Consider the following 25803-nt stretch of genomic DNA (forward strand, 5'->3'; position numbering starts at 1 on the left):
TGTCTGGTGGTTTGAACATTCTTTAGTACTGCCTTTGTTGGGAATTGGGATGAGGATTGACCTTTTCCAGTCCTGTGGCCACTGCTGGGTCTTCCAAATTTCCTGACATATTGAGTGCAGCACTTTTATCAATTCACCTTTTAGGATTTTAAAGAGCTGTGCTGAAATTCCACCACCTCCACTAGCTTTATTGGCAACAGTGCTTCCTAAGGCCCACACTTCACATTCCAGAATGTCTGGTTATCCGGGTAATTAAAATCTTTATTGTACAATTTTTCTGTGTATCCTTTACACATCTTCTTGATTTCTTCTGCTTCTATTAGGTCTTTACCATTTCTGTCCTTTATGGTGCCCATCTTTGGATGACATGTTTCTTTGATATTTCTAATTTTCTTGAAGAGATCTCTAGTCTTACCCTTTCTGTTGTTTTCCTCTTTTTTTTTTTTTCTTGCATTGTTTATTGAAGAAGGCCTTGTTGTCTCTCCTTGTTATTCTCTGGAACTCTGCATTTAGTTGGGTATAGTGTTCATTGGAAGGACTGATGCTGAAGCTGAAACTGCAATACTTTGGCCACCTCATGTGACAAGTTGACTCACTGGAAAAGACTCTGATGCTGGGAAAGGTTGGGGGCAGGAGGAGAAGGGGACGACAGAGAATGAGATGGCTGGATGGCATCACCGACTCTGTGGACATGAGTTTGAGTGAACTCCGGGAGTTGGTGATGGACAGGGAGGCCTGGCGTGTTGTGATTCATGGGGTCGTGGAGAGTCGGACACGACTGAGTGACTGAACTGAACTGAACTGAACCTTTCCCTTTCTGCTTTGCTTTCACTTTTCGTCTTTCCTCCACTATTTGTAAAGCCTCCTCAGACAACCACTTTGCCTTCTTGCATTTCATTTTTGGTAGATGGTTTTGTCCACTGCCTCCTGTACAATATTACAGACCTCTGGAGGAGGGAATGGCAAACCACTTCAGTATATTAGCTGTGAGAACCCTATGAACTGTATAAAAAGGCAAAAAGATATGACACTGAAAGATGAGGCCAAAGATGAGGTCAAAAGGTATCCAGTGTGCTACTGGGGAAGAGCAGAGGACAATTACTAACAGCTCCAGAAAGAATGAAGCAGCCGGGCCAAAGCGGAAGCAGTGCTCAGTTGTGAATCCATCTGGTGATGAAAGCAAAATCTGATGCTGTAAACAACAGTTTGGCATAGGAACCTGGAATGTTAGGTCCATAAATCAAGGTAAATTTGACATGGTCAAGCAGGAGATGGCAAGAGTAGACATGGACATCTTAGGAATCAGTGAACTAAAATGGATGAGAATGGGTGGATTTAATTCAGATGGCTATTATATCTACTATTGTGGGCAAGAATCCCATAGAAGAAATGAACAGCCCTCATAATCAACCAAAGAGTGCAAAATGCTATACTTGGGTGCAGCCTTGAAAATGACAGAATGATCTCTGTTCATTTCCAAGGCAAACCATTCAACATCTCAGTAATCCAAGTCTATGCCCCAACCACTGATGCCAAAGAAGCTGAAATCGATCAATTCTATGAAGACCTAGAAAAACTCCTAAAACTCACACCAAAAAATGATTTTCCATTCATCATAGGGGATTATAATGCAAAAGTAGGAAGTCAAGAGATACCTGGAGTAATAGGCATTTTTGACCTTAGGGTACAAAATGAAGCAGGGCAAAGGCTAACAGAATTCTGCCAAAAGAATTCACTGGTCACAGCAAACACCCTTTTTTAACAACACAGGAGACAGCTTTACACATAGACATCACCAAATGGTCAATACTGAAATCAGATTGATTACATTCTTTGTAGCTGAAAATGGAGAAGCTGTATACAGTCAGCAAAAACAAGAGCTGGAGCTGACTGTGGCTCAGATCATCTGCTACTCATATCTAAATTCAGAAAGCAATATCTAAAGAAAATCTAAAGAAATATCTAAAGAAAGTGGGGGAAACCACTCGGCCAGTTAGGTACAGGTTAAATCAAATCCTCTATGTTATGCGGTGGAGATGATGAATAGATTCAAGGGATTGAATCTAAACAGAGTGCCTGAAGAGCGATGGACAGAGGTCCATAATATTGTACAGGAGGCAAGGAATAAAACCATCCCAAAATGAAAAAAAAAAAGAAAAGTCACTGCTTACCATGCCTGGAAAAAGAGAGTAGCTCAGACTGTAGTGATCAAAGCCAATACTTGGGTTACATATGTGACACTGTGCACCAAAACAGATGCCCTCTGTGTTTTCTTTGTTGCGGAAATACAATTGACTGACAGTATGGTGTTTGCTTCAGTGTACAGCAAAGTGATTCTCTTAAATATGTGTATTTTTCCAGGTTATTTTCTGTCATAGGCTATTATAAGTTACTGCATGTGGTTCCCTGTGCTATACAGTGTATCAGTATAGCATTGTTGTTTGTCTGTTTCATATATGAATGTGCATCTGCGAATCTCAAACTCCTGATTTATCCCTCCCTGCCTCCCTTTCTACTTTGGGAGTCTTGAATCTGTTCTCTGTATCTGTGAGTCTGTTTCTGTTTTGTAATTAGATCCATTTGTATTGTGCTTTAGATTGCACATGTAAGTGATATCATGTATATACTTCTCTGACTTAACCACACTTAGTGTGATATTCTTATGATTTTATAATGAGAGACACAAACGCATCCCTGATATTAAAGCCCAGCCTACATCCCTTCCCACAGGTACCACAGTGCCAGCGCTGCTCAATAGCACATCCAACCAGCTCTACCTGCACTTCCAGTCAGACATCAGCGTGGCCGCTGCTGGCTTCCACCTGGAGTATAAAAGTAAGCTCCCCTGTCTCTGCATCTGGCTTTCCCTGTGACACTGAGTGACTTTTTTAAAGGGGAAATGGACCCCTGCCCTTATTACACAGTGAAATTTTGTTCTAAAGTTATGTTTAGAAGTTCCATGTTATAAGACCAATCTCTATGAACTATATTGTTATTACATAAATATTAATATAATATTTTGTTACATAATTATATCATAATACTATAACAATATCTCATTATTTGAACTACATCTTATTATATTATATTGTATAACATAATTGTATTGTGAAAGAAAAATGTATCGGGAAATGAAGAAGTTAGGATCTGGAATAATTAGATAAAACATTGGCTTTGCTTTCAGGCTGTTTGTATTAAAAAGAAAAAAAGTACAAAATACCCATTTGTAACATTGCTAGTTTTTCTTGTGAGTGGTAGGAAATACTCAGATAAGAATCCAAAAATGTAGAAGTCATAATTTCCAAATAGATTACGGTCATAAGCTCTTTCTATTTCTAGTCTCAGAGGCTGTTAGAATGGGACCAGCAGAGAGCAGCCCCTTCAGTGCCTACATTTGTATATTATTCATTTTAATTGGAAGAAGGTAATGCAAAGGAGATGTTAACCTTTTAAAAAATGGATATGAGACTGAGTTAATAGTCTGATAAATAGGATGACAAAGGTCAGATTCACAAATCTACTTTGGCATTTGATTATGCAGGTAAACCTTGTAAAAGCGAAATTAGAAATTCCAATGAGAGTGAAGTTTATTTTAGGATGTGTTTTCAAGCACTAAAAATGCTTAATGTTGATATTCATCTCATTTAATAAGCAGTTGCAAATAAGCAAATACATGGATAAGCTTTAATAAGTGATCCTTTGAATTGAGATAAACAGTTTGCTGGGATGTAAATGCGTGTATGTATCTGAATGGCCAGATTTCCAGCTGATGATAAATATTATGAACCAGATGCAAACCACAGGGCTGTTTTGCATTCCAGTTGAATTTCCTTACTTATTACCGGCATTTCTATGCAAGTTTATTCCAGTTTATTTGAATGGGACAGCATTAGTGACAGTATACAATGATCCTGTGGATGTTATTTATGTAGAATATGTCTGGAAAAATCACTACTTTTATACATATGGTGAACATCTGTAGGTAGGAAACTATAAACCTTATTTATGATAGTGTCAGTAAATTCACTAATATTTTTAGCAGCATTAGATTTGATCAATGTGCCCATCTCTTCCTCTCAAAGTGGTATTGTAGTTTCTGACTCTTCATTCACTCCTTACAGAAAGAGGAGCTACTGAAATAATTAGTCTACAATTACCATGAAATATTATCCATGACTCACACAGACCTCAGCTCCAACAATATATTAATAGTAATCACCTGTGTTTCATTTTATTCGCAGTAAATTAAAGTCATTAAAAGATGAGCATATTGCTTACTGAAATTAATCTTGTTCAAGGATCTAAGGCCTTGTTTCATTACTTAATCTATTTATTTTTTTACTTGGCCACACAGAATGCAACGTTTTCATCTGTGAGTTTCTTTACTGAGTCATTGTTTTTGGACACTAATAATATTCTGAGGATCATGCCATTATCTTCTCTGTGTTTCGAGGCAGTCATTTCTCTGTTCTAACTCTTTGTGTCAGTGTAAAATTTGGATTATACAAAGTGTTTGTAGAGTTAATCTTATTAAGGTGAACACCATACAACGATTATTGAAGTAAGTTGTCAAAAATTGTCTAATATTCATAACATTCTAACTTTTTTTTTTACTCTCTAGCCCTTTCTTTTTCATTTTTTTTTAACTTTATACTGGAGTATATAGCTGATTAGCAATGCTGTGATAGTTTCAGGTGGACAGCAAAGGGACTTAGCCATCTATATCTGTTAACAGATTTTTACATCTACCTTAAACTGTGTATTTCCAGTCTGCACATCTTTCAATTCAGAATTTTCACTAAAATATATACCCATGAAATAAGAGTAAAAACAGCAACAAGCTCTGTGCCTGGTCCTGCCATAAAAATGTTACAACTATTTATTCAATTGTCCTCAAAACAACTCCATTTTTGAGGTACACTTATGTTTTAAAAGGGCTTCTCTGTGGCTTAGATGGTAAAGAATCTGCCTGCAATGCAGGAGACCTGGGTTAGGAAGATCCCCTGGAGAAGGGCATGGCTACTCTTCCCCAGTATTCTTGCCTGGGAAATCCCATGGACAGAGGAGGCTGGTGGGCAATAATAGCCCACAGGATCTTAAGGAGTCAGTCATGACTGAGCGACTAACACGAGGCCTTTAAGGAGAATAAACAGAGCCCCTCATGCATTCAGCCTGCTCAGGTCAGAGTCAGACTGCTAATGACTTACAGAAGGAACACATATAGACACAGATGTGTTTCATCACCAGTGAGCACCTGCCCAAGAATCCCCACCATCCAATCAGAAAGAGCGCACAGACCACCCTTCTATACTCGGGGAGACACCACCTGTCACTCGTAGCTGAATGGTGCGTGGCACGGAAGGGGGCTTGGGACTCAATCTTGGAGATGTAGTTGGTCCAGTCCTAAAACCTGAGCTGATACAGCAAGTCCACCCCTGCTTCCATCTGAGAAGTCTGAGTTTCTCACATGGAAGTAAAGGCCAGACGCTGTTAATTAGGTGCATGTGGGCATGTCACTTTAGTCATGTCGATTCTTTGAAACCCTGTGAACTATAGCCCGCCAGGCTCTTCTATCCATGAGATTCTCCCGGCAAGAATCATGGAGTGAGTTGCCATTTCCTTCTCTAGGGGATCTTCCCAACCCACAGATCGAACCCAAGTTTCCTGCAGCTCCTGCATTGCAGCGGATTCTTTACCACTGAGCCAACAGAGAAGCCCCCTGTTAATCATAACAATCCATAATTCCAAATGAACACTGACAAGAATTTTTCAAACAAAAAACAAACACTTTTATTTGAAATTTGGTGGGAAGAGGACAAATAAGATTAAACACCCAAACCCTGATGGAGTGTTGCTATTAATACTATTTGTATTTTATTGATTTTTTCCCTCTTTTTCTGATAGCTTTTGTTTAACTGAATCTTTTATATAACTTCCAATTTATCTCCACTATGGTCTTATTAGAGAAAAGTCTTAAAAATGTTAAGGTTCTCTCTAGACAAGTTAAAAATATATTATTTAATATAACCCATCTTACCTTCAAATAATATTATTTCACTTTGTGTCTAGTGAAACTTACAAACTTGTACTTGTAATTTCTTCTATCCATCCTTCATGTTATTGTTGTTTTACATTTTATTTTTGTATATTATAAAACCTACAAATATTTTTTCTATTTTTTTGCTTTAAATATTGATCTTTAATAGTGAATAAAATAAGAAAATAAGTGTTTTATATTTACCTTATTTTTAACATCTATGGAGCTCTTTATTTCTTTGGGTGAATCCAAGTTTCCATTTAATTTTTTTCTGTCTAAAGAACTTCCTTCAATTCTTCTTATAGGGCAGGTCTGCTGACAGTGAATTTTCCCAGCTGTTGTTTTTCTGAAAAAGCCATCATTTTGCCTTCATTTTTTGATATTTTGGTTGGGTTTGGAAATCTGGGTCAGAAGTTCTTTTTCAATGTGTTAAGAAATAGGGCTTCCCTGGTGGCTAAGTGGTAAAGAATATGCCTACCAGTGCAGGAGACAAAGGTTCAGTCCGTGCATCAGGAAGATCCCTTGAAGGAGAAAATAGCAACCCACTCCAGTATTGCTGTTGGGAGAATCCCATGGACAGAGGAGCCTTGTGGGCTGCAGTCCACAGGTCACAAAGAGGCAGACATGACTGAGTGCATGAACACACGTAAAATACGCCACTTCACTGTCTTCTCGTCACTTAGTTTGTGATGAGAAGTAAGCTGTAATTCTTCTGGCCATGTATTTGTCCCTGTTTTCTGGCTTCCCTTACAAATTTCTCTTTCTCTTTCTCTTTTATTTTCATCAGATAGACTGTGGTGTGTCTAGGTGTGTGTGTGCACACTTGACATTCATCCTGTTCAGTGACTCTTACATTCTTGGATCTAAGGTTTAAGGTCTTCCATTATAATATTTATGAAAAAGTCTTGAACATTACCATTACAAATATTTCTTTCCCCCATTCTCTTTTCCTGTTTTTTTGGGGGAACTCCATTCACATGTCTATTGGACATGTTGATATTGTATCACAATTCTTGGATGCAGTTCTCTTATTGACACTCTATGTGTTCTAGTTTTTGTAGTTGCTATTAACCTTTGATTCTCTGAGTCTTTCTTTGGCTATGTTAATTCTGCTAATGAGTCCACTTAAATAATTCTTCATCTCAGATATTGTGTTTTCCCCCTTGAATTTCCACTTGCCAGTTTCTTATAATTAGTCTCTCTGCCATAATTTCTCCATCTCTTCATGAATGCTATCTTGTCCACTAGATGTTTTAACATATTTTTATATTTGATATATCTGTCCAATATTCCACTATATGACTGTGCAAAGTCTGACTACTTTATCTCTAGACAAAGTATTTTTTTTCTTGAATACTTTATTAAAGATGGGCACCATGAGTAGAACCCTACTTTATTGTTGTTCAGTTGCTAAGTCGTGTCTGACTCTTTGTGATTACATGGGTTGCAGGACAACAGACTCCTCTGTCCTCCACTATCTCCCTGAGTCTGCTCAAACACATGTCCATTGAATCAGTGATGCTGTTAATATTTGTGCCAGGAATGGGCACCACTTATGTTAGCCTGTTGAATCAGGAGTTGCCATGGGTTTGAGTTATGTTGTTGCTATGGTTACTTTCAGAGCATCAGATCCCTCAGTGGTGAGCTGCAACTGCAAAGTCCTAGTTGGAGGCTTTTTCTCAGTCATTACTCCAACCTTAGCCATCAATCCTCCCTAAATGCCTTTTCCAAAGGGATGGTATCCTTCCAGACTTCTGTATCTCCCAAGTAGTAGATGCTATTGCTTGTTACTCCATGTTAAGCTTTCACTGGTGTCAAGGTAGTTCTCTTCCAGCCAAAGTCAGATCCTGAGTGTCTGTGCATGGTGGGATGGGGTGTTCTCAGCAATCTTGCCTACCCTCCCGAGGTTGTAAGCTTCTACCTATGGCTGGTTTTTGAAGAGAATTTCCTGACTGTCCCTTAGTGTCAGAAGTCTGGTCTTCGTACTGATAGAGGATCTTAAGCTCACAGGTTCTCCTGGTACACCTCAGATGTAGACTTTCTCTATACACCTTTCTCCAAGCTGCAGTGCCTCTCTTCTTGTGCCCTGGAGAGAACAGGTTTTTGCTACTGAAAGTGGCTTAAATCCTTCTTTCCTAAAAGAGAAAAATTCGGGGAAGTGCATGGGATTCCATGCCCCTCTCCACAGAAACAATGATATTTGGTGGTGGCAAGGGGTGGTAAGGGAGAGGCTGATTCCAGGCTCTTACCAGGCCCCCAGTGTTTCTCTTATTTACTTAGCAGAGGTGCAAGGACGGAAGGGCAGAACCTCCCTCTGTCTGGCACCTTGAACAGCTGGAGATCCATGCTGGGCAGTGGCCATTGCTAAGCTGGTAGCTAATCTGTCCTTGCCTATGGGAGTCAGTCCTTTCTCTCCTGTGATCCATCACAGTGACAGTTCATGTATCCTGCCTCCCCTTGGAGGCACTAATCCTTGGGAACTGATGTCACCTGGATACCTGAAACCTCAGCTCCCCAATGAGTTCAACAATGGCTATGATTTTGTACTTTAAATTTTCTCACTGTTAAAGTGGACTTGAGATTTTATTTTACATATTTCTATATCCAAGGTAGAAATGGAAGTCTTTTGTGGGTGTTAAAATTGCTCTACTTCAAGGATAGATGAATACTAAAGTTATTTATTTAGACTGACCATGAAGAAGTTTTTCTAGAATGACCAATTTTAAACAAAATCATCTATCTATAAGTATAATCTGTCTGTCTAATACACATTCTTCATCCTTTCTTGTTTAACAACAAAAACCAAAAAATACCTGCTAATGACACATAGTTAAGGCTATGATTTTTCCAGTGGTCACGTATGGATGTGAGAGTTGGACTGGAAAGAAAGCTGAGCGCCGAAGAATTGATGCTTTTGAACTGTAGTGTTGGAGAAGACCCTCGAGAGCCTCTTGGACTGCAAGGAGATCTTACCAATCCATCCTAAAGGAGATCAGTCCTGGGTGTTCATTGGAAGGACTGATGTTGAAGCTGAAACTCCAATACTTTGGCTACCTGATGCGAATAGCTGACTCATTTGCAAAGACCCTGATGCTGGGAAAGATTGAGGGCAAGAGGAGAAGGGGATAACAGAGGATGAGATGGTTGTATGGCATCACCGACTCAGTGGACAAGAGTTTGGGTAAACTCCGGGAGTTGGTGATGGACAGGAGGCCTGGCGTGCTGTGGTCCATGGGGTTGCAAAGAGTCGGACACGGCTGAGCAACTGACCTGAACCAAATGGCACATAAAGACTCACACACACTCCTGTACAGTCTCATAAACTAAGCATGTAATACACATAACTTTAATTTAGTAAGATAGGTTTCTTCATAACTGTGAAAAAGTACAGAGATATTTACAGATAAATGATATAGAATTAAATTTAATATATATTTGCATTATAAATATATTATTAGAATAAATTCATCTAGTTGAGAATTACTCTCCATTGAAAGAGTGCTTGAATTAGAAACTGTCTAACCTGATTTGTGCACATGGCAGTGCTTGTTTAATGATCATACTTCACATTACTAATGCCTTGTTTATTAAATTAGACCCAGTACTGTGACTGAGCTTACTCACCACTCTATCTTACTAAACTGGAAATAATTTCTGGATCTACAGGGAACCATATAAGACTTCATCTAGCGGCATCTATGCCAAGTTAATGTCATAAACCCAATGAGTGTATTTGACTTCAGGTGAGGGGACATGGCAATTATTCAAGCCTATTTAGTGCTAATATGTGGTGCTGAGTCTAAAGAGCACCAAAATAATTCTATTTATGAATTATGTTCATAATGATTTCTTTTCTTTATGTACTTTCTCAAGAGACCTTCTTCCTCTCATGTTCACTATCGAGAAACCCATTGGAGTTAACAAAATATTTTTGGAGTTTATGAGATATGACATTTGACCCCTGGAAGGCAAGTGAAATAGAGAAGCTACTGTGCAGTGTGAATTTCAAATGTCCTACAGAGACGAAAAGTTAGCTATTCTTCTCTAAACAGTAGCCCAACAGAGGGCATGGTCTGATGTGGAAGCTAATCTCCCATGTCTCAGACTCTGGCCCTTTGATACAGGATAGTATACAGATGGGTCAGACCCTGGAACATCTAAGCTGTGGCCATGACAGCCTCATCTGATAGAGAAAAAGAGACAGTAGTATTGTAGTAGCACATTTATGAAAAAAGATAGGCGTTTGAAAATAGTGATTTATAGTTATTATGAAAAAACAAAAATTCAGAAAAATAAGTATAACGACTCCTTTGTTTGAAATGAATGCTTATCCTTAACAAGGTAGAGTCAAATTGAAATTTTTTTTCACATTTTGGCATGCTTGCAAGTTAATGGTATTAATGGTTATTAGTTAAAATGATAATTATAAAATAAATATAAAATATTTTACTAGCAATTATTTCAGACAAATTTTTTTCTCAATTAAAAATTGACCTAGAACTAACTTTAATATAGTAGTATTCTTTGAGGTACAAGTTCAAAATGTATTATGCATGATTAAGTCCTTCTCTGGTCCCATCACTTCATGGGAAATAGATGGAAAAACAGTGGAAACAGTGTCAGACTTTGTTTTTTTGGGCTCCAAAATCACTGCAGATGCTGATTGCAGCCATGAAATTAAAAGACACTTGCTCCTTGGAAGGAAAGTTATGACCAACCTTGATAGTATATTAAAAAGCAGAGACATTACTTTGCCAACCAAGGTCCGTCTAGTCAAGGCAATGGTTTTTCCCGTGGTCATGTATGGATGTGAGAGTTGGACTGTGAAGAAGGCTGATTGCTGAAGAATTGATGCTTTTGAACTGTGGTGTTGGAGAAGACTCTTGAGAGTCCCTTATACTGCAAGGAGATCCAACCAGTCAATTTTAAAGGAGATCAATCCTGGATGTTCATTGGAGGGACTGATGCTAAAGCTGAAACTGCAATACTTTAGCCACCTCATGCGACGAGTTGACTCACTGGAAAAGACTCTGATGCTGGGAAAGGTTGGGGGCGGGAGGAGAAGGGGACGACGGAGAATGAGATGGCTGGATGGCATCACCAACTCTGTGGACATGAGTTTGAGTGAACTCTGGGAGTTGGTGATGGACAGGGAGGCCTGGTGTGCTGTGATTCATGGGGTCGCGGAGAGTCGGACACGACTGAGCGACTGAACTGAACTGAACTGAAGTCCTTCTCATGTGTATTTATACTATAATTGGTAGTTATATGTATAGTGAAAATTAATATTATATATCATGATTTTATAACATCTCACTCAAAGTATACATACCTGCTGCTGCTGCTGCTGCTAAGTCACTTCAGTCGTGTCCGACTCTGTGTGACCCCATAGACGGAAGCCCACCAGGCTCCGAATGAAAAATAAGACTATCAAGATTTTTATTAAAAGATAATCTGTTCCTTAGAATACTTAAGATAAAAATATGTATATGTACAATGAAGAAATTATTAAAAGAAAAAAATTTAAAAGACAACCAAACTAAAGACAAACATATAAATATATTAGCCACTGAGATTAAAACAACTGCTATTGTTATGCACTAAATTTAGCTTCTGATTTATGGCAATAAAAGCAAAAGAGGAAATAGAATTTAATTATCTTTTAAAAAAGAAACAGTAATTAAAAGAGATAAGTTCCTTCTTTGTTGTTTATTCTATAAAGTACTTACTGAAATTGTCTTCAAAAAAAGATTTTCTAGAAAATGCAGGAGTGAACTTTACATGACAATTAGGTGTCACTTTCTGATATAACAGTGGGAACATAGCATGCTGTGCTGTGTGTGCTGAGTCACCTCAGTCATGTCCGACTCTCTGCGGCCTTGTGGACTGTCACCCGCTAGACTCGTCTGGACATGGGATTCTCCAGGCAAGAATACTGGAGTGGGTTGTCGTATACTAAACTGCATTGATTTCTGGGTCAACAAAATATTATCACTAAAGCTATGTTTATAATGTATGTTCTTTTACAATACTTTCCTCCTGTTTGTAGTGATCAAGTAAGTAGTGCATTCATTTCCTTTGTAAACTCATTTCAGAACTGGCACTCAAAAGGAAGTATCTAATGATTAAAGTTCTGGAAGATGCCTTAAGTATTAGAAATGAAAAGTACTTCACATTTTTAGCACGATGAATAGTTGAATATTGACAGCTTGAAGTAGTCCTCTATGATAACAGTAGTCCTGTATGATAACAGTAACCCTCAAATATACATGCAAATTGTTAATACATTTTTAAAGTTTATTTTAACACCAAAAATTTTGTTTTGGGGTTTAGCCAATTATAATAATACATGTTTTAATGGCACTTGTGAATACTATGTTAAAAATACAAATAAGGTTTCTCAACTTGAATGGTGACTGTAAATAAACATCACAGTCCAATGACATTGTACAAGGTGACACCTCAGGTGCATCTCTGAGTATTTCATTCTGTGCACCCACAGATGAAAGCTCTGTACCTCCACTAGAGTGGGTGTCCAGTAAGCCATGCCCATTCAGCCGTGTAATAAGGTGACCTTCTTAATCATATCAGTTTAAGCCCATTTTTGTATTTAACTGAATGTCAATCATTTGTTGATCCACATATTCTGAGACCCTCTCAACTCCTGCCTCCTATTAAGATTTATATCATTAGCACCAATTGACAATTCATGTCTTCTTTATCTCCTACCATGGTCCCTGCACCAGGAACCTTGGGCGAATTTAAAGTCTTGCATATTCTGACTTCTAACACTCCAGGCAGCTCCAGAGCCCCATCTGGTAACATGAGGTCTCTCTTAGGCCTAATTTAGGCATTCAGTAGTAACAGACCTTTGTTGGGTGACAGGAGAATCCTAACTTTATTTGAGGTTGAAAGTAACACACACAAAAATCTGGTAACTGATTAAAACTTTCCTACTAACAGTGCTATTCTGGCATTTTACCAAGTATCACATTTAAGTGAAAGATGTGATTTAATTGCTTAAACCCTGGGGTCTTTAGTTGGATGTCTTCTAAAATAAAGGTATTGAAATTCAGTTTTCTAGTTGTCCTTGGATATGTCTTTGGAATTTCAGGCATTAACAGATTTGGGAAGGAAAGGGTAGAGTGTACAAAACTGAAGCTTAATCTTAAGCTCTGCTGACCACCACCTACTGTCCCCACACTGATTTCAGAGGTGGGTCTCATCATTAACTCTGTATTTATCAGCTAGTCTCTGGTTGCTGTTGAGAGAATCATCAGTCATTAGACAAATTCTGCTGCTACTCATTCAGACCATGACTCAGAGAGTTGCCCACCTGAAAAGGAGTTTGGTTTCAAATTGTTTTTGCTGTTGAGTCTCTAAGTCATGTCTGACTCTTCACAACCCCATAGACTGCAGAATGTCAGGCTTCCTTGTCCTTCACTATTTCCTAGAGTTTGCTCAAACTCAGGTCCATTGAACAGTGATGCTATATAACTATCTTATCCTGTGTCATGCCCTTCTCCTCCTGCCCTCAATCTTTCCCAGCATCAGGATCTTTTCCAATGAGTCGGCTCTTTGCATAAGGTGGCTGAAGTGTTGGAGCTTCAGCTTCAGCATCAGTCCTTCCAGTGACTATTCAGGATTGATTTCCTTTAAGATTGACTGGTTTGATCTCCTTGCACTCCAAGGGTTTCTCAAGAGTCTTCTGACCAGAACCACAATTCTAAAGCATCAGTTCTTCAGCACTCAGCCTTCTTTATGGTCCAACTTTCAGATCTATACATAACTACTGGAAAAACTACAGCTTTGACTACATGGACTGTTATCAGCAAAGTGATGCTTCTGCTTTTTAATGTGCTGTGTAGGTTTCTCATAACTTTCTTTCCAAGGAGCAAGCGTCTTTTAATTTCATGGCTGCTGTCAGTGTCCACAGTGATTTTGGAACTCAAGTTGTCATTTGGTGCATCCCCCTATTGTGTCTCATTTGAGACTATTTTTGTGTTTGATTGTTTTCCAGTTTGAATGGTTTTCATAGAGTGTCCACATTTGCTGTGATTCCATCTCCTTTTGGTGATAATTTTCCCCCTTCCCTTCTCTTGTCCCTCTAAAATAAATTGTAGGTGTCACTGCATTCATCCCCAATTGTTGGAGCATCTCATGTATGCCTGCTTTGTCCTCCAACCTCTTTAGATGGTATCGTGGGGCAACCAGGTATGGTCTCAGCTTATGCAGAACTTACATTTTAGTTGTGGGAGCATAAAATACAAGAAAGTACTGTGATGGTTATAGATTATGTTCAGAACCTTGACGCAAATGAACAGAGTTCTTAGATACAAAGTAACTGCAATGCTCTTAGACTGAAAATATGTATTGAAGGAAGAATGAGACAATACACAACATTCAGTCACAAAAAAACTTACAGAAATATATTGCGGCCAAAGGAAACTATCAATGGGCACCCCAGGTGGAAAGCACTTGTTATGCTCCTGAAGAAATGTCAACCGCAGAGGGAGCCTTGGGAACAGTCGAAGGAGAGGCAGATAACAAAAGCGAAAGAGGGAGCCGGTTGAAGAGTATTCCCCACTTCACAGTCCAGGATTTTGTTGTGAAAACGATCTGAAGACACTGAATGGTTTCTGTCAGGGAAGTGACACCATCTGACTTATTTTTCAAACAGATTAACTAGGTTGTTGAGTAGAGACCCACCTGGATGGGAACAGGAGAGTGGGCATCCTCCCATGTGAGAAGTGATTGTCACAGGAGTCATCAGTTTAGTTCTCTGGTCCGGAGAAGTCAGGGATGCTGATGGACGCAGAGTTGGGTCAAGCTCAAAATAAGGCCCTTAGATCTGGCCTTGAAAATATATTTGATCTGAGTACTGTTTGTGAAGATGTGGTGACTTAAAATACTGACTTCTTCATGGGATCCATCCATCCACTCATGGTCAGATTTCTGAAAGTACATCCAGTTATTTTCAAGTGAGGAGTAATAGAGAAAGCAGGAGAAGGCAATGGCACCCCTCTCCAGTACTCTTGCCTGGAAAATCCCTTGGATGGAGGAACCTGGTAGACTGCAGTCCTGGTAGACTGGGGTCACAAAGAGTCAGATACAACTGAGCAACTTCACTTTCACTTTTTATTTTCATGCATTGGAGAAGGAAATGGCAGCCCACTCCAGTGTTCTTGCCTGGATAATCACAGGGACAGCGGAGCCTGGTGGGCTGCCGTCTATGGGGTTGCACAAATTCGGACATGACTGAAGTGACTTAGCAGCCACAGTAGAGAAAGCAAATAAAATTTTTATGGTGTTTTTTTTTTATTAATACTCAAAACATTTGATTTTTATTGAATCTTGTGATTTTATGAGTGAAAATTATTTAAAAGTGTGGAGCTAATAAACTTTGCAAATGAAAGCCATATCAGTTCAGTTCAGTTCAGTCACTTAGTCGTGTCCGACTCTTTGTGACCCCATGAACCACAGCACGCCAGGCCTCCCTGTCCATCACCAACTCCCGGAGTTCACTCAAACTCATGTCCATCGAGTCGGTGATGCCATCCAGCCATCTCATTCTCTGTCGTCCCCGTCTCCTCCTACCCCCAATCGCTCCCAGCATCAGACTCTTTTCCAGTGAGTCAACTCGTCGCATGAGGTGGCCAAAGTATTGGAGTTTCAGCTTTAGCATAAGTCCTTCCAATGAACACCCAGGATTGATCTCCTTTAGAATAGACCTTTTTAATTATTTTTTGCTCAATTGTGGATTACTTGCTGTTGACATTTCTTATTTTCTTATCTGAGTCCGTTGTAAATTACCTCTCATTTATGGCAGTATTTTTCCTCTCAATTTGGTGCTTTAGTTGCCTCAGTCGTGTCTGACACTTGTGATCCCATGGACTGTAGCTCACCAAGCTCCTCTGTCCATTGAATTTCCCAGGCAAGAATACTAGAGTGGGTTACCATTTCCATCTCCACTTTTCCTCATAATCCTTAATAATTGCAATATGGGGTAGCACACAAATGTATGGAAAAATCTGATTGAGATATTTGCAGTTGAAGACTACCGTGTGACTACATTTTTATAAGAGTGGCAAAGAGCTCGATTTACAATAGGATGCAACCCTGCAAAATTCTCCAAGCCAGGCTTCAACAGTATGTGAACCATGAGCTTCCAGATATTCAAACTGGATTTAGAAAAGGCAGAGGAACCAGAGATCAAATTGCCAACATCTGTTGGATCATAGAAAAAGTTCCAGAAAAACATCAACTTCTGCTTTATTGATTATGCCAAAGCCTTTGACTGTGTAGATCACAACAAACTGGAAAGTTCTTCAATAGATGGGAATAACAGACTATTTTACCTGCCTCCTGAGAAATCTGTATGCAGGTCAAGAAGAAACAGTTAGAACTGGACATGGAACAACAGACTAGTTTAATATCGGGAAAGGAGTACGTCAAGGCTGCATATTGTTACCCTGCTTATTTAACATATATGCAGACTACATCATGTGACATGCTGGGCTGGATGGATGAAGCACAATCTGGAATCAAGACTGCCTGGAGAAATATCAATAACCTCAGATATGCAGATGGCACCACCCTTAGGGCAAAAAGTGAAGAAGAACTGAAGAGCCTCTTTATGAAAGTGAAAGAGGAGAGTGAAAAAGCTGGCTTAAAACTCAACATTCCAAAAATGAAGATCATGGCATCCACTACCATAACTCCATGCCAAATAGATGGAGAAACAATGGAAACAGTGACAGACTTTGCTTTCTTGGGCTCCAAAATCACTGCAGATGGTTACTGAAGCCATGAAATGAAAAACACACTTGTTCCTTGGAAGAAAAGCTATGACCAAACTAGACAGCATATTAAAAAGCAGAGACTTTGCTTTGCCAGCAAAGGTCCATCTAGTCAAAGCTATGGTTTTTCCAGTAGTCATGTATGGATGTGAGAGTTAGACCATGAAGATAGCTGAGTGCCAAAGAATTGATGCTTTTGAACTGTGGTGTTGGAGAAGACTCTTGAGAGTCCTTTGGACTGCATGGAGATCAAGCCAGTCAGTCCTAAAGGAAATCAGTCCTGAGTATTCATTGGAAGAACTGATGCCAAAGCTGAGACTCCAATACATTGGCCACCTGATGCAAAGAACTGACTCATTGGAAAAGACTCTGATGCTGGGAAAGAGTGAAGGCAGGAGGAAAAGGGGACGACAGAGGATGAGATGGTTGGACGGCATCACTGACTTGTTGGACATGAGTTTGAGAATCTCCAGGTGTGCTGCAGTCCATGCTGTCACAAGGAGTCAGACATGACTGAGTGACTGAACTCAAACTCACAACCCTCATTATGATTTTATGGATCATTTAGTGTCTGAGTATGTTCACTTTCATTAAATACTATATTGTTTAGGTGAACTAAGTTTATGAATATTATGGACAAGCAAAATTGTTGAGTTACAGTGGATTTCTGAGTCCAAATGTAGAAAACTGACATGAAAGTATTAATCAGTTTTAATCTATACACGTGTAGATTCTCTATGCCTTAATAATGGGTGAGTGTGGAGAGTATTTGTTCTTACAGAGAATGTATTGCAGAAGTCACACATGCAAAAAAATATGACTATTGATAAATTGTGGTCACTTGAAAATTTTGAGTATTCCATTTTCTAACCATTACTTTGGTTTCAGGGTCTTCTCACTAGCTTAAAATTCATGACATTATTCTATCAAATTCATCCTTTGGATGTTAAAACTTGAAAGAATTCTCTACAGCCAGTCTCGCAAATTTTTCATGTTAACTAAGGAAGAAATGGAATAAGTAATGACTAGTGGCTCTGTGACTTAGCCAGCCAGCAGCTAATCATTTATGAGAGCCTTAGTCCTATAAGACTTTTGATCAAGTCAGTAGACTCAGGGGAGTGGACGCCAGTCACATAAGCGGATGAAGTAGGTGATGAGAAAAGTTTCAAGTGTCACGAAGCAAAGCAGTTTTGGAAGGCGAAATGAGACAGGACTATTTCCCACTGAACTATTGAATTTCCTATATCAGTGTTGTCTATTCTTTATGTGCCATGTAATAAATGCAAATGAAGCAAAATTTCCTTTCCTGGAGGGTTTTTACCACAGTTCACCATGGGATTTTGCAATACTTCATAACAGCTATGGAATCAGCACGAATGCATTTTTTAAAAAAATCCTAATTTGAGCATCTGTTTTTTCATTTTTATTTTTTTAATTTATTTATTTTAATTGGAGGCTAATTACTTTACATTATTGTATTGGTTTTGCCATACATTGACATAATCTGCCTCGCGTGTACATTATCTTTTCATTTTTAAATGTCAGTTCCTCTAAACCTTGACATTCTCATGAACTGTAGCCCTTATTTTCTTCAAGTTTTACTATCTCTACCTTTTTAAACACAATGCCTCACTGTACTCTTGACTTCACCTCTTTTGGATATATACCCAGAAGTGAGGTTGCTGGACCATGCATTAATTATATTTCAGTTTTCTGAGAAAGCTCCATACTGTTTTTAATAATTGCTACAACATTTCCTGTTGTCATTGAAAGTACACAAGGGGTCTAGTTTCTTTACAACTTGCCAGCACTTGTTTTTTCCCTTTATTTTGTTAATGGTCATCCTAATGAGTGTGAGGTGATATCTCATTGTGGTTTAAATTTGCATTATTCCAATAATTAGTGATGTTGAACACCTTTTCATATGCTTATTACACACCCTTGTATTTTTGGATTATTTTTCAAGTCTTTTGTTCATTTTTTAAAATGAGGATTTTTGTTGTTTAGTTGAAGTTCCTTGCATGCTCTGGATATCAACCATTATTAGATATATGGTTTGCAAACATTTTCTCTCAATGCGTAGGTTGACTCTTGCTCTATTGATTGTTTCTTTTGATACACAGAAGTTTTTCAGTTTGATGTAATCCCATTTGTCTCTTTCTGCTTCTGTTGCCTGTGCTTTTGTATTGTATTCAAGAAATCATTGCCAAATCTAATGTCCAGAAGCTCTTCCCCTGTTTTCTTCTAGTTTTAGAGTTTCAAGTCTTATGTCTAGATCTTTCATTCATTTTGTGTTAATTTTGGTACATGGTGTAATGTAAGATCCTAACTTTATGCTTTTGCACCTTATGATCCAGTTTTCCCAACACTATCTGTTGGGAGAGACTCTCATTTCTCCAGGGTGTAATCTTAGCACCTAGTAGAAGATCATTACATATGCCATATGTGTAAGAATTTATCTTTAGCACTCTCTTCTGTTCCGTCAGTCTATGGATCTGTCTTAATGCCAGTATCATACTCGTTTGATTGCTGCTTCATAAGTGTTTTCTGAAATTGGGAAGTGCAAGGCCCCCAAGTTTGTTTTCTCTCAAGATTGTTTTGGCTGTCTGATGTCCCTTGAGATTTCATGATAAATTTTGGAGTTTTTTTTCCTATTTCAGCCCCAAATGCCATTTGTGATTTTGATAAGGATATCTACAAAGGATACCTACCTTTGACTCTACAGATAAATTGAGTCAGCTGTTAGCATATGGTGGCCAAAGTTTTGGAGTTTCAGCTTGAGCAGCAGTCCTTTCAATAAATATTCAGTGTTGATTTCCATTAAGATTGACTGGTTTGATCACCCTGGTGTCCAGGGGACTCTCTACAGCAGCACAGTTTGAAAGCATATTATTCAGCACTCAGCCTTTTGATGGTCCAACTCCCACAACCATACATGACTACCGGGAAAAAAATTGTTTTTTGTATATCATAGCATTTTTGTCTCTATTTTCCTCTTATACTCCACTTTTTGTTCTCATAGGTGTTTTTGTAGTGACATTTTATTTTCTTTCTCATTTCTCTTTATGTGTATTAGATAAATGTTTTCTGTATTATTATCATTGCAATTACATAAAACATTTAAAGTTATAATAATATTTTAAACTAATAAATACTTCAGTCACATTTAAAAATTCTACTCCCCCCAATTTCATGGGATCGCTTTTCTTGACACTGGACATATGGTCCCTATGCTTTGAAAAGATCTGTTTTTCAGACAGATCTTATAATCTGTTAAATAGAAGGAATAGAATAGCATTTATTCTGTGGACTGATCCTACCCACAGTTTACAGATAAAATAATTTTTAGCTCTACACATATGCTAAACTTCTTAGAAAATGAATTAAACAAGTAGTTTCTTTTCTTTGCATACTGTTTACTTAATTAAGGCCCTTTCTTTACAGATACTCTTTGCTGTGAGGAACATGTGTGGACATTAAGCAATGTTGTATAGAAGCCTGAGTGTGTCCGGGTGACACATGTAGGTTTAGGTCTGTGTGATCATGGCGTTTAACAGTTATGCTTTCTGTTAACCTCCCAAGAGGTCTCCTCAAGTGCAGTTGTGAGTGCTTTCTTCACCTGTTTTACAGCACATTGTCTGAAGTTTAATACAATTTTTGGATTATGGGTTTACAGAGATTATGAATAACACTTCTGTATTGTCCAGAAGAATAATTGTTGCTTAATTGGTTACAGTTCTTTTCCTTTTCAGAATTAAGGAGTAACATATGTGTTTATGAGGTTGTTTATGAGGACCTGCTGTATAACAAAGGCTCATACATCGGCATTATCTATCCTTCAACCTCTTTGCTGTGCAAGATAATGCAACTGTACCAAGCTGTCTCTTAGATCTGCTTTCCTCTCTCTTTGATTATTATCTTCATTATTGTTTTAAGCTGTCCAGTTAGAATACCATATTATTTTTGTAGTTTGGAAACCATACACAATGCAAGGTGAAATGACGAGTATGATAAGTTGAGAAAAAAATATGCTCATTTTGACTATATCTACAAAAGTCCTGTGTATCTTGCTGAAAATGCTTAGTTCAATTCAGTTGCTCAGTCATACCCGACTCTTTGTGACCCCATGGACTGCAGCACACCAGGCTTCCCTGTCAATCACCAACTCCCAGAGCTTGTTCAAACTCATGTCCATTGAGTTGGTGATGCCATCCAACCATCTCATCCCCTGCCATCCCCTTCTCCTCCTGCCTTCAATCTTTCCCAGCATCAGGGTCTTTTCAAATGAGTCAGTTCTTCACATCACGTGGCCAAAATATTGGAGTCTCACCTTCAGCATCAGTCCTTCCAATGAATATTCAGGACTGATCTCCTTTAGGATAGACTGGTTGTATTTCCACGCAGTTCAAAGGACTCTCAAGAGTCTTCTCCAACACCACAGCTCAAAAACATCAATTCTTTGGTGCACAACTTTCTTTGTAGCCCAGCTCTCACATCCATACATGACTCCTGGAGAAACCATAGCTTTGACTAGATGGACCTTTGCTGGCAAAGTAATGTCTCTGCTTTTTAATATGCTGTCTATTTTGGTCATAGCTTTTCTTCCAAGAAGCAAGAGTCTTTTCATTTCATGGCTACAATCATCTGCAGTGATATTGGAGCAAAAAAAAAAATAAAGTCTCTCACTGTTTCCATTGTTTCCCCATCTATTTGCCATGAAGTGATGGGACCAGATGCCATGATCTCAGATTTCTGAATGTAGAGTTGTTTTTTTTTTAATTAATTTATTTATTTTAATTGCAGGCTAATTACTTTACAATATTGCAGTGGTTTTGCCATACATTGACATGAATCAGCCATGGGTGTACATGTGTCCCCCATCCTGAACCCCCCGCTCCTATCTCCCTCCTCATCCCATCCCTCAGGGTCATCCCAGTGCATGGGCCCTGAGCACCCTGTCTCATGCATCGAACCTGAACTGGTGATCTATTTCACATATGGTAATACACGTTTCAATGCTTTTCTCTCAAATCATCCCACCTTCACCTTCTCCCACAGAGTACAAAATCGGTTCTTTATATCTGTGTCTCTTTTGCTATCTCACATATAGGGTCATTGTTAACATCTTTCTAAATTCCATATATATGCATTAGTATACTGTACTTGTGTTTTCTTTTCTGATTTATTTCACTCAGTTTAATAGGCTCCAGTTTCATCCACCTCATAAATGCATTATTTTTAATAGCTGAGTAATATCCCATTGTGTATATGTACCACAGCTTTCTTATCCATTCATCTGCCGATGGACATCTAGCTTGCTTCCATGTCCTAGCTATTGTAAACACTGCTGTGATGAACATTGGAGTACATGTGTCTCTTTCAACTCAGGTTTTCTCAGTATGTATGCCCAGCAGTGCGATTGCTGAATCATATGGCAGTTCTATTTTCAGTTTTTTAAGGAACCTCCACACTGTTCTCCACAGTGGCTGTACTAGTTTGCATTCCTACCAACAGTGTAAGAGGGTTCCTTTCTCTCCACACCCTCTCCAGCATTTATTGCATGTAGACTTTTGGATAGCAGCCATTCTGACTGGTGTGAAATGGTATCTCATAGTGGTTTTGATTTGCATTTCTCTGATTATGAGGGATGTTGAGCATTTTTTCATGTGTTTGTTAGCCATCTGTATGTCTTCTTTGGAGAAATGTCTGTTTAGTTCTTTGGCCCATTTTTTTGATTGGGTCATTTATTTTTCTGGAATTGAGCTGCAGGAGCTGCTTGTATATTTTGGAGATTAATCCTTTATCAGTTGCTTCATTTGCTATTATTTTCTCCCGTTCTGAAGCCTGTCTTTTTACCTTGCTTATAGTTTCCTTCGTTGTGCAAAAGCTTTTAAATTTAATTAGGTCCCATTTGTTTACTTTTGCTTTTATATCCATTACTCTGGGAGGTGGGTCATAGAGGATCCTGCTGTGATTTATGTCAGAGAGTGTTTTGCCTATGTTTTCCTCTAGGAGTTTTATAGTTTCTGGTCTTACATTTAGATCTTTAATCCATTTTTGAGTTTATTTTTGTGTATGGTGTTAGGAAGTATTCTAGTTTCATTCTTTTACAAGTGGCTGACCAGTTTTCCCAGCACCACTTGTTAAAGAGATTGTCTTTTCTCTTTTGTATATTCTTGCCTCCTTTGTCAAAGATAAGGTGTCCATATGTGCATGGATTTATCTCTGGGCTTTCTATTTTGTTCCACTGATCTATGTTTCTGTCTTTGTGCCAGTACCATATTGTCTTGATGACTGTGGCTTTTTAGTATAGTCTGAAGTCAGTCAGGTTGATTCCTCCAGTTCCATTCTTCTTTCTCAAGATTGCTTCGGCTATTCAAGGTTTTTTGTATTTCCATACAAATTGTGAAATTATTTGTTCTAGTTCTGTGAAAAGTACCATTAGTATCTTGATAGGGATTGATTGAATCTATAGATTGCTTTGGATAGTATACTCATTTTCACTATATTGATTCTTTCAATCCATGAACATGGTATATTTCTCCATCTATTTGTGTCCTCTTTGATTTCATCAGTGTTTTATAGTTTTCTATATATAGGTCTTTTGTTTCTTTAGGTAGATTTATCACTAAGTGCTTTATTCTTTTTGTCACAATGGTGAATGGAATAGTTTCCTTAATTTCTCTTTCTGTTTTCTCATTGTTAGTGTATAGGAATACAAGGGATTTCTGTGTGCTAATTTTGTATCCTGAAAGTTTGCTATATTCATTGATTAGTGCTAATAATTTTCTGTTGATGTCTTTAGGATTTTCTATGTAGAGTATCATGTCATCTGCAAACAATGAGAGTTTTACTTCTTTTCCATTATGGATTCCTTTTGTTTTGAATGTTGAGTTTTTAAACACCTTTTTCACTCTTCTCTTTCACTTTCATCAAGAGGCTCTTTGGTTCTTCCTCATTTCTGCCATAAAGGTTGTGTCATCTGCATATCTGAGGTTATTGATATTTCTCCTGGCAGCCTTGATTCCAGCTTGTGCTTCATCCATCCAGCCCAGCAATTTACATGATGTACTCTGCATATACATTAAATAAGCAGAGTGACAATATATAGCCTTGACATGATCCTTTCCCAATTTGGAATCAGTCTATTTTTCCATGTCCAGTTCTAACTGTTGCTTCTTGACCTGCATACAGATTTCTCAGGAGGCAGGTAAGGTGGTCTGGTATTCCCATCTCTTTAAGAATTTTCTGCAGTTTGTTGTGATCCACACTGTCAAAGGCTTTGGCATAGTCAATAAAGCAGAAGTCGGTGTTTTTCTGAAACTCTCTTGCTTTTTCATTGATACATTGGATGTTGGCAATATCTGGTGTCTCTGCCTTTTCTAAATCCCCCTTGAACATCTGGAATTTCATGGTTCACATACTGTTGAAGCCTAGTTTGGAGGGTTTTGAACATTACTTTGCTAACGTTTGAGATGAGTGCAGTTGTGCTGTAGTTTGAGCTTTCTTTGGCATTGCCTTTCTTTGGGATTGGAATGAAAACTGACCTTTTCCAGTCCTGTGGCTGCTGAGTTTTCCAAATTTGCTGGCATATTGAGTACAGCGTCATCTTTTAGGATTTGAAATAGCTCAACTGGAATTCCATCACCTCCACTAGCTTTGTTCATAGTGATACTTTCTAAGGCCCACTTGACTTCTCATTCCAGGATGTCTGGCTCTAAGTGAGTGATTACAGCATCGTGGTTGTCTGGGTCGTGATGATCTTTTTTGTATAGTTCTTCTGTGCTATACATACTAGACAAAAATAAATGTGTATCTATCATGTGTTTTCAAAAATCATAAAGCATCTTTTTAGTATTTCAAATTATGGTTAGAAATTTTATACCAAAGTTAATTAGGATATCTATTAAGGGTCAAATAAAAAATAAATGGCATAAAATAGAAGTTCATGCCAATCTGTGATAGGAAGAAAAAAAGGTGAAATTTAAATATACTGAATAGTTGCATTTTATGTTCTAAATTACAAGAGAGGGAGATAAATTAGACTCATGCAAATAAAAAAAAACATTAAGAGTATAAGGGATGATGTTTTTCATATTTAGCAATTTTGTCATCTATGAAAATCCCAAATGGCTTAAAATGTTATGCTAGGAATAAAAAATATTGCCACTTAATGCCTGTGGTGTTTTATAGTTTTTGATGTACAGCCATTTAAGGAAAAATCAATTTCAACTTAGGAAATATAATATAGCTCACACCCACTTATCCCGTACAAAATTTGTGTGTCTCATGGCTTGAAATTGTTCTCAAACTTTAATGCATAAGAATCACCAGAGATGGTGTTACCAAGCAGATTCTGAGCCAGTAGTTCTGGGGTATGGCCCAAAGCGTGTGTGTTTTACAGGATCCCATGCTCATCTCACTTCAGGACAGAGTTTATACAAATAGCCGTCAATGTTAAAAGTTCCTTAGAGTTAATTTGTCTGATATTCTAAGCTGAATTCCAATATTATATGATCAATTAAAACACTTTTGTTAGTGCCGTAACTAGAGGCAATCCCGTTTAGGAGAGTTCCCATTTAGTTGTTGTTGTCTTTAAATGAGAAAGAGATAGACTGAATGTAAAATATTTGTTCTCATATTTTTCCAAAAGGATACAATTCCCAGATTCACAGTTAAAGTTTTACAAAAAGACTGCTCAGTATGCTTGAAAAAAAAAAAAAGCAAAGGAGCCATATTATAGGTGTTTGCATCTAGGAAGCAGTTTCTTTAAAGATCTTTTAAAATGTGTATGCATTAGAACTGGTGTGGAAGGAAAGAATTTTATTCTTTCAAGAAATGCTAGATTCAATACATGATGCAAATGAAACAAACCAATATTAACGATTTAGCTCATAGCTGATTGGAAGTTAAAGTTTTCTTGGTAAACAAGAGAGAGTTAACATCTTTGTTCATTCCTCCAGGTGA

The 25803-nt window shown here is 38.1% G+C and overlaps 1 protein-coding gene across 1 annotated transcript in view; it reads left to right on the forward strand.

The window, feature by feature from the left end:
* CSMD1 (CUB and Sushi multiple domains 1) overlaps positions 1–25803 on the forward strand; it is a 1848896-nt gene that overhangs the window by 1610953 nt on the left and 212140 nt on the right. The window contains exon 38 of the mRNA XM_088832674.1: positions 2731–2835. Within this exon, the coding sequence (XP_088688800.1) occupies positions 2731–2835 (105 nt within the window). The remainder of the gene's footprint in view (positions 1–2730; positions 2836–25803) is intronic.

This window comes from Moschus berezovskii, chromosome 26, assembly GCF_049115385.1.
Source record: "Moschus berezovskii isolate FMDL1 chromosome 26, NW_MosBer_1.0, whole genome shotgun sequence".
NCBI classification, from domain to species: Eukaryota; Metazoa; Chordata; class Mammalia; order Artiodactyla; family Moschidae; genus Moschus; species Moschus berezovskii.